General features: G+C 41.8%; 1 protein-coding gene across 1 annotated transcript in view; it reads right to left on the reverse strand.

The window, feature by feature from the left end:
* PKHD1 (PKHD1, fibrocystin/polyductin) overlaps positions 1–10,158 on the reverse strand; it is a gene marked incomplete at its 5' end in the record, with an annotated part of 169,925 nt that overhangs the window by 155,007 nt on the left and 4,760 nt on the right. The window contains one exon of the mRNA XM_027901487.1: positions 996–1,208. Within this exon, the coding sequence (XP_027757288.1) occupies positions 996–1,208 (213 nt within the window). The remainder of the gene's footprint in view (positions 1–995; positions 1,209–10,158) is intronic.

Raw genomic sequence — 10,158 nt, forward strand, 5'->3', positions numbered from 1 at the left:
CTGGGATAGTGGAAAATGTCCCTGCCCACAGCAAGGGATTGGAATGAAATGAGCTGTAAGGTTCCTTCCAACCCAAGCCATTCTATGATTCTAAGGTCCAGTGGTTGGACTTGGTCCAGAGCAAAGGACTTGTCACCTGGGACTGAAATTCTTGGCATTGCCACAGTTTTCTTTGTAGGCCTGGCCTGGACTTGTCATTTCTGACCACAGTCTGTGCTGAGCAAATGAGGCCATATGGACCACCAGGAAAACAGAGATATTCCAGCTGTGCTCCTAATTCTAGAGACAGGCTTTGGGATGCCAGCACAGCATAGAGAGATGGAGGATGGGAAAACACACTGCCAGGGGCCCTTTGCTGATGTTTGAGAAGTATCTTCTCAACTCCAGCTGTCCCAGGCTACTGTGGCATGTTTGGCATTGTCCTCACCATGGGATCTACCTGGCAGATCACACTCTCTTGGAAACCCCAAGAGTCATACCTTCTCTGGGAAGGAAACTTGTTATGGAGAGGGAGGAGGGGAGAGGGATATGCCATTCTAGCAGCACAGCAATTGCAGACAGTTCACAACAGAGATTCCAGGATCAGTTTCCAAGGGATGAAGACATTAATTTGTGGAGAGACATACACAAATCAAAAATCTTCTAGGTATCTAAGTGACTGCTTGGTACCATCCTCTTCTTCTTGGGGACCGGATTTTCAAAATGACTCAGCTCCCAGTATGGGAATTTGTATGGACACACAGAACTGAGCTTTCATGCATAAATACTTCAGAAATAGGTGTCTCATGGCAAATACAAAGATATAAAGTTCTGGTCTAAAAACCACATATCAGCAAATATTTAATTAGAAATTAAGTTTGTGACTCAAGTTGTTTTGTCATTTAATTTTTCCTCCAAAAACTTTTTTCTTTTTTCCCCCTTTTTTTTTTATCCTTTTTTTTCTTTTCTCTTGTTCGTTTGTGCTTTGCTTTTGATGAGAAAAAAAATGCACTCACCATGAATGGAAAGTGTCCCATTCCTCACTGCCAGGAACTTGACTCCATATGGAAATACTGGTGGAGAATGGATGCTCCCATAGAGATGGATTTGTGCTTCGTGAGGGAAAGGGACCTCAGGGGATCCCACCTGGAGCTCTCCTCCATCAGACACCAGGATGTAATGAGCATGTAGTTCCACAGGTCCAGGCCCAATAAACAAGAGTTTGCCACCTGAAGGCAAGAGAAGAACAAAATACAACCACAGGAGGAATAGCCAGTCATTATCTCACAGCCAAAGGAGCTGTAAGAGGTGGGGTAAATAAATTCATTTGCAACAAAATTACAAGATTAGGGCTAAAATACTATTGTGTCCTGCCAAATTTCCAACTTTCCCTGTACTTCTCTTTATGGATTTATCAGATCTTTACAGACCTGTAATGGACTGATTAGTTCGGTCCATTTTTTGATTCTACAACAGTCTGTCTTTCCAGACTTGAGCAAGGCCAGCCAGCCTGGGCAGACATAAAAATCTCTCCAATTCCAGTGCTAGGGAGCTGTGCTTGGAAAATCCCAATTTAATTGACTAACTAAATGCTGAAAAGGGATATTCCTGCTTAATTTGTATTAAGTTACTTTTTAGATTACAGACTACATTTGACAGAGAGAGGGGAGGGGAAAATGGCTTTGGAACATAAGAACTGGCAACTTGTTTAGATCAGTGGCTGATTTAATCCTGCAAACTCTTCCAGCTGCTGTTCAAAACCAGATGCTTCCAAATACAGCATAAGAAATGTCTCCCTCTTAGCTGGATGTGAGTTGATCTCCCCATCCCATAAAAACCCCATTTCAATCCCTAATTAGAGGTTAGCTTTGCCTCAAAGCATAAGGTTTCATCCCCTTGCCAACATTTCCCTTTTACCATCTATTAGTATAACTGGATAAGATTTGTCAGTAATATAGAACTGATCCTTCAAGTCTTTCTGATATTTAGTCTCAATGACTTCTTGAAGCAATGAATTCTGTGGTCTAAGTACAGAGTGCATTAAAAGCCATTTCTAACTCTGTTTTGACTCAAGCTTTTCTGTTCTGTCAAATGCCTCCCTTGTTCTTTCCATGTGTGAGCTGGCAATTCCAGTCTGTCACCTCAGGATGGTTTATCCCATTATCTCCTTTCATATTTCCTCTCCTAAAAATGACAGTGTCTCTATCTTTACAATGCATTTGGACAGAAGGGACTCTCAGACATCTTATCACACTGCACATGGGATAGGTCTTCCTAGGTCAAGCTGTGTTTCCCAGGAGCTAGCAGGGAAAATCCCAAAGCCTGGAAACCTCAGACCTCTTTTCAAAGGGTTTCTATCATCCTCCCTTTGTATGAAGTAGCTGATAACTCTGCCTTCTCATACTATGACCAGCTTGCTACTGGTGTTAGCAGTTCTCAGTGGTGAGAACATCCATGTCTACCCCAAAGTTTGCTTTCCTTCCCCACAGGTTCTTCCCTGTGAGGGTGGTGAGGCCCTGGCACAAGCTGCCCAGAGAAGCTGTGGCTTCCCCATCCCTGAAAGTGTCCAAGACCAGGCTGAACCAACCTGATCTAGTGGAAAATGTCCCTGTCCATGGAACAAGATGATCTTTAATGTCCCTTCCGATCCAAATTGTTCAGTGATTGCATAATTCTATAAAGATAATACCAATCCTCAGAATAAAGATAAGGGGGATCAAAACCCTAGTTTAATTTCAGTATTGAAACAAAAAGAAGAAGGGAAGAAATTTTAATATAAAAATCAGATTAAATCTACCTTGATTATCACTCCCCTCTGGCCAGGTCCTGCTGCTCTCAATGATAATGGAGATGCACAGCACTCACATGCCTTTCCCACTCAGTTCCATCCACTCCTGCTGAACACATTCTTCCCATCCTGATCCCTGGTTTATTTTTGCATGGAGGGGCTTTCATCGCTTCACTGATTTCTTAATCTTATAACAAAGTCTTATAACTTAGTCCTCATTTCCTAGGTTTATAACAAAGCCAGTATTTGTATAAGGACTACCCATTAAATATTTTATTTCCAAATTTCAGTGCTTTCCATATGCACTTTTATAGAACATGCTTAGTTTTCTTGCTTATAATCACAGGGAAACATGGGTTTCCTCTCACAAAAAACAACTCCCCTGTGTGTAAATTGTCTCTTTCCCTAGACTTACTTTTCTATATATAAATTTATTTCTGTTAAGCTTCTATATAGTGTTTTAACAAACTGTTCTGCATACATTGTGATAAAACAGCACAAATTTCAGCTTCATGAAAAACAAGATATTTGTTATTCTGAGATACATCTGGGGCTTCTAGAAAAAATGAAATGGTCTTAATAAGAAATGCAGTGTGGTGAAATTGGGACAATAATTGAAATGGTATTATTTGGAGACTGAAGGCATCATTAGATCATATCTCCTGGTGGCCTGTGCACATCAGGCTATTGAAAAACTGGAGGAAGTCAAGGTGTCTGTGATTGACTGCTGAGGACCCCCTGGAAAGGCAGACAATCAATCAAGTGACCTGGGAACATCACTCTACCATTTGACATGATCATTTTTTCAACAGTTAATTTCTCTCAGTGTTCACAATTCATGCTTCATTTCCAGGCATAACTTGTCAAGGATGAGCTTTCAGAGTGTATCCACTGCAGAGAGGTGCAGGAAACAGCATTGTCTGTGAAAGTACTCACAGATAAAATCAAATCTCAGCCCTCCTTCAGATTGCTTAAGACTCTCCTTGCAGGGAATCATCTCCTGTTCATGGAGCTGTGCAGCCTCTCACACAGTCCAGCTCTCCTGAATTTGCAAAGTCAAATCTTGTAATTCTTCTGTTCCTTTATTATTATTGATGCTGCCCATAGAGGCAAAACTCCTTATTCTCACGCTCTGCCTCTTGCTTTTCACAGGAAAAATTAATACTGCAGCCTTTTTGCTTCTTCATTACACTGGGAGATGAGGTGGATATAGAATCATAGAATCATGGAATGTTTTGGGTTGGAAGGAACCTGAAAGATCACCCAGTTCTAACCCCCTGCCATGGGCAGGGACACCTTCTACTTGACCAGTGTGCTCCAAGCCCTGTCCAAGCTGGCCTCAGTCTTGGCATCCTTGGACCACACTGACTTCTGATCCTTTTTATGATCTCGGCTTTTCCTGACAAGGTCCCTTATTATGCAACCACGAGTTTCATGCTGAATTGCTCCCTGCCCAACTCTTTTCTCGGCCCTGTAAATCTGCATTTGGTTTAAATGACATTCATGGAATGTGATCCCCATTTCCTCTCAGATCATCAGCGATCCATCAATAATCAGCGACGTGCAGTGGGAACCAAATAGTCATGAAAATGGTTCCCCCTAACAATTTACTTCCTGAGTTAGTACCTTTTGTGTGTGCCATCTGCCATGTCTTGGCAGGTGACCCTCAGTCACCACACTATCACATTTGACTGAAATAACTATCAAACATACTTGTAATTTTCTTAGAAAATTAACAAAAGTTTTCTGCCTTTTCTACCATTAAATTTCTCTTCTGTCATTCAGTACAATCCCATGGTTAGTAATTTATGGATTCAACCATCTCCTACATGTAACTTCATTCAGTCTTCTCTTTTGACTCACTGGTTAATACTGAACTAAACAGGCAATGTGTTTCCCATTTACCTGCCTGTAAATCAGATCAAGATCAGAATCAAATCAAGATCAGAACTTCTACATGCCTCTGTAATCTCCCATTGACTCTTAAGTTGATATCTGAGGCCACAGAGTGTCTCTACCAGCAGTTTTAAAGCTCTTGAATGAGACTGGACCTGTTGATTTAAGATTGTGTATTCTTGAAAGAATATTTAACGTCTTCCTCCTATTAAAATTATTTAGTAATAATGGACTGCTGGTCCATCTTCCTCTTGTGATATAATTTACCAGCCTGTTCGTTCTCACACTGAGAATGGAAATATTTATTAAATATTTTTGCCCTATAGCTGCAGTGTTAATAATTTTATCACCACCATCTATAAATGGAACTGTAAATCACTGCGATTTATTTCATTCCTAACATAAAAAAGACATCTTCCCTAAGGTCTTTATTGACTTCCTATGCTCTGCTCCCACAGAAATACGTTCATTTCTGTTTCCACTTCTCTTCATACAATTTTTAATGAGTATTTTAATTGCTGCCATGCTGTACCACTGCAGCAGGAAGGCTGGTGGCCAAAGCTGTCCTATCTTCTGATTGCGAAATCATAGCTACGTCTCAAACGAGTTTTCCCGAGTTTCAGCCGCATTTTGTCCATCCAAAATTTTCAAGCTGCCTACGAGGCAGGTTAGAAATATTAGTTCCCTCCCAAAAACCCTTTCCCATGGGATGGCAGGGAGAGAGGAATGTAAGATTCCTGTGTCCTTTTCTTTTTGCAGCCATTCCAATGCACCTCGAGGTAGTCATGAGGAAACATGCATATTTCCCATGAGGGTGTGGGATTTGTTGTCTCCTCCTGCCCTGTCTCCAGAGGGTCTGTGGTAAAACAGTAGAGCATGTTCATCATCCTCCCCTCATGAACAGTGCTGAGACACAGCAGAGCACATAAGGGAGCTGTGCTTTGGTCTGGAAAGCTAGGAAGGAGTGAGAAGAACACAGCTTGCATTTACCTGGAGTCCCTCTTGCTGCAAAAACAGCAGCAGTTTGACCAGCAACAGTAAATGCTTTTGGGATGGCTGTTGATATCACTTCTGCACTGTCTCCTGGGCTCTTTTCTGCACAAGGTGGCTTTGGAAAGTCAGCAGCTCACCCTGGTCTAATGGAAGGTGTCTCTGCCCATGGCAGGAGGTGGAATGAGATGGTCTTTAAGGTCTCTTTAAACCCAAACCATTCTATGATTGCATGTTTTGCTCTGTGTGACTCTTTTGCTTTCCCTTAGAAGCAGCAGTCAGACCCAGCATAAGCATAGGAGATGGATAGATCAGCTACACTCGTGGTCACACCATAATGCTGCTGTCCCTGGATGTTTGAAAAGTTTCTGAAGCCCTCTCAGAACAAATTCAATAGGCACTCTTTTTTTGGGAGAAAATAAAGTGAAAAAAAGTTCAGCCATTGAGGATAAAAGAAGATCAGCATCACAGTCAAGAAAAAGTGGGATTCATTTAACCATTTATCAAGTCTATGTGTAAAACAAACTCTGGCCAAACTTACAAATACTTCTGTCTGAAAATTGCATATTCTCCCTCTAACCCTCTCTGTATCTCTGTGGTTTCTGTTGGGTCAGAATAAATATACAGCTGCTGCTTTACAAGGTTGTCTTCCCCTTTTTTAAAAAAGAAAATAAAAGTTATGCTTCCTTCTTTTATTGCACTTGACCTCTTCTCTGAAAGCAGAAAGCAAGAATATTGCTCAACTGAGCCTTTGGCTGTGACCCTCAAATTGTTTGTTATGGCTGCACAGGAAAGCAAAGTCCTACACATGACCTTGAGGGTGATTTTACAAAAATCAATCAAGCACTGTTATGATGGCCTCCCCACCAAGCAAAATAAATACAATTAAACCCATAATCACTTCTGTACAGTAATGTGCAAATTCAATGGGTCTCTTTAGGTGGAGTGAGGGACAGAGGGGAGAAATATGTTGAGGCTATTTGATACTTTGTGAGAACATCAGAAGCACCATTCTTCTCAATTAACCCAGCAATTAGCCTCCACCTCTGCACACACAGAAAAGAAATCGTTCTTTATCTGTCTTTGGCAAAGGGGAAAAATAAAAAAAAAAAAGGAGGAAAAGGAGAAAAAAACAACAAGGCAACTCCATCTGTCCCACAGGAGGGGAGAAGCAGCCAGACCAAATAATTACAAAAAAAAATGAATATTAAAGAAAACAAACCTCATGATAAGGTGAGAGCTTTATCTGCTGTGTGGGTATCTACAGCACCATCATGCCACTGGTAAAACTGGTTCTGTGAAAAGAGATTTGTCTTCTGAAGTCCTTGGAAAATGGTGGAGGGCATGACCAAAAGGAACAGATTTTGAAAGGTAATTTATGAACACTTTTTCAGGTGTCCAGACTGGCTCATGTAATGCCACAGCCCAGGTATCCACAATACAACTATGGAAAGAGGCTGCATCCTGCACCTCTAAAAAAATTTGATCAAATAATGATGGAGTAGAGAATGGGGAGGACTGTTGTGGGAAGTTTCTCCATGCCTCTGTCATGAAGATTCACACTTTCAGACACAGTAGTTTATATCCTTTCTCAAAAACCTCATTTTTAAAAAAAAAAAAAAGAGTCCTTCTAACATAGATGTTCTCGCAATGCATAAAAGTGATGCTGATATTTCTCATCCAGATTGTGATTTAAAATGCCCTAGAGATCTCCTGAACTCCAAGAGAAGCAGTCCCCATTCCAAAGGGCACCTTTCACATGGAGAGCTTTTCTATTATCACCTTTTGAAGCCACACCTTGCATTCCCTGCTGATATAAGACATTTTTCCTAATGAACAGTTCATTAGGGAGTCAAGATAAAAGTTACAGATTTAGATTTAGTTCTGCTTCAGATATTCAGTCCTTTACTTTATGTAAAGCTGAATGCAGTATCAACGCAAACAAACTACAAGAAAGGTGCTGGATAGTCAAAAGAATATTTTTTTAAATAATCAAATGAAACAAAAGCATCAAAAAACTGTCTTATTTTCCACTACTGCGCCATAACCTTCAATTAGCAGCAAACTTCCTCTGCATGGAAGGGGATTTGCAGATTGAAAGCTCATCTCCTCAACTGGACTACTCTCTGATATCGAAGTGCAGGGAAGATCTGCTCTGCTTGTCTCATATTCCTACAGCCTTCAGCTTGCTCTTACCAGCTCCTCTCACTTGGTGTTTCACATGACAAAGCCACAGAATTCCCAGTGAGACGGGCTCAAGATCAGAAGTTCAGTTCCTGGCAAGCATCCCCGAGTGGCAAACAGCAGGAGGCAACTGCTGGGGCTGGAATAGCTCTGCTTGATCCTGTACAACAAGGCTGCAGTGGGACAGCCCACTTATTGCTCATTCTCCAGCTCCAAGGGTGGGCCTGGTAGGGTGTCTGAGCAGGAAAAAAAAAAAAAAATCCCAAAGCAACTAAGATCCTCCTGTGTACAGGATGAGGAATACAGAGCTTATAAGATTTTTAAAAAGACAATTATGTCACGGCTCTGTCGCCTGTGACCAGTTGACTTGCTAACATGAGATTCCAGTGAGCCATAAAAGTAGTTTGTACGCTGGACCATGGCTGAGCAAGATGCAAAGGAGAAGTTTTGTTATATTGGCTCCATCCCAAAGGCTGCTTGAACCAAGAGCCCAAAATTCATTCTCCACCTTCCTGAGAATGTCCCTCCAAGTCCATAGCACACAGGGACAGACCTCAGACTATCTGTGAATTCAAATGCCCATGGATTTCCACCAGGACATAAGTAACACACTAAGAAGCTCAGCTTGTATTCCAGCATTTTGTTGGATGGAGGCCTGAATCTGTCCCTGGGAGAGCAACCAGCAGCTGCTTCAGTAGTCTCAGACAGAATTCATCTCCCAAGCCTGACAAGCCTTTGTTTTTTGGCTTGCTGTGCTCTCAGCCATCTGTTCAGATGGCATGTGCTCCCAGTGAGCTGATCAGGCTCTTCCCTAAGAACTCAGGGGACAGGCAAAGGCAAATCAGATTGGCAGCCCAGAAGATGCTGCCACAGGTGTATCTCCTTCAAAGAAGTCCTTCTATTTTTTGGCTCTTAGGTACATCTGAGACGCTTAGCAACACCTTTGATGGATTTGCAAAAGGAAAGCTGACTTGGTGGGGAAGAGATGTGGACACTCAAATATGGCTTTGGACAGGTATGGCATCATCTGGGATCTAATGAAGGAGCTTCTAGTGAGCCTGGTGGAGACATCAGGTAAATGCCACACCTAGAGGTGTGATGAAAAAAAGAGGTCTTTGGGCTGTTATTTCAAGTCCCCAAGTGACAGACAAGCATTAAATGCACATTTGGAAAAAGTTCTTGGCTGTGAGGGTGGTGAGGCCCTGGCACAGGATGCCCAGAGAAGCTGTGGCTGCCCCATCCCTGGAAGTGTCCAAGGCCAGGTTGGACAGGGCTTGGAGCAACTTGGGATAGTGGAAGGTGTCCCTGCCTGTGGCAGGGATGATTTTTAGGTCCTTTCCAACTCAAACCATTCTATGATTCTATGAGCGACTCCTTCCATGACAGTGATTAGAGGAAGGAGATGGTGCTGCCTCAGGTTCCAGCCTGGTCTCAGTCAGAGCTGTGTCAAGTTCCATGGCCAGGATTAGCTTCCACAGGTCTGTTCACTGTGCAACACCCCAGAGGAGTCTCAAGAACTACTAAAGTTGCAGCAAATCAATTAAATTGGCAAGTGAGAGGCCTGGGAGTCCAGTGTACATGCTGTAAGACCATCTGAAACACAGCGGCAAAAGAAACCTGCACTCTATACCCAAACATGAACCAGGGCCTGCAGTTGGAGGAAAATTTGAAAAAAAATTTAAAAACCCATTAAATTGCTACAGATTCAGGGCTTTAAAACTCTTCCTCCAGGAGTGTCCACCTCTGTGAGATGCACTCTGCTGGATAACACTGAGTTCCTGCAGCAAAATGTACTAACAAATAAAGAACTTATGCCTTCCACTGTTTTTCCATGAAAACAGCTGGGATTTTAAAGCTCTGAGACTAATTATTGCAGGCTCACCGTAACAACGTAGGAAAATATCACACAGTGACAGAGAAAAATTGGGCTGACTTTTCTTCCTTTTAAATCTCAATTAAAAAATACATTGGATGAAATTTCCCATTAGCTGGTACTATTTGTACATCCCATGTTCTTCCTTTAATTAAAAAACATGCTTATTGCAATACTGCCAGAATCGCTTTTACGGTATTTTAATTGTAATGTCTCTGCCTGATTAAAAAAAGAAAATATGAACTGGAAACTGCCTACCAAAAAAAAAAAAAAAAAAAAGTATCACAATGAACATCCTAAATGGATTGATCAAAACGGCACAGAAAACGCTGTGACACATATAGGTTCCAACTGTACCTACTGGCAAGGGATTTTAAAGTGGATTTAAGGACTGGTTGATGGAAAGGACAGGAAAACAGAGGGGAAAAGCTTTTTCCTTCTTTCAGTG

Source organism: Empidonax traillii, unplaced genomic scaffold, assembly GCF_003031625.1.
Source record: "Empidonax traillii isolate 1590-97213 ecotype Southwest subspecies unplaced genomic scaffold, ASM303162v1 scaffold788:size291989, whole genome shotgun sequence".
Classification (NCBI taxonomy): Eukaryota; Metazoa; Chordata; class Aves; order Passeriformes; family Tyrannidae; genus Empidonax; species Empidonax traillii.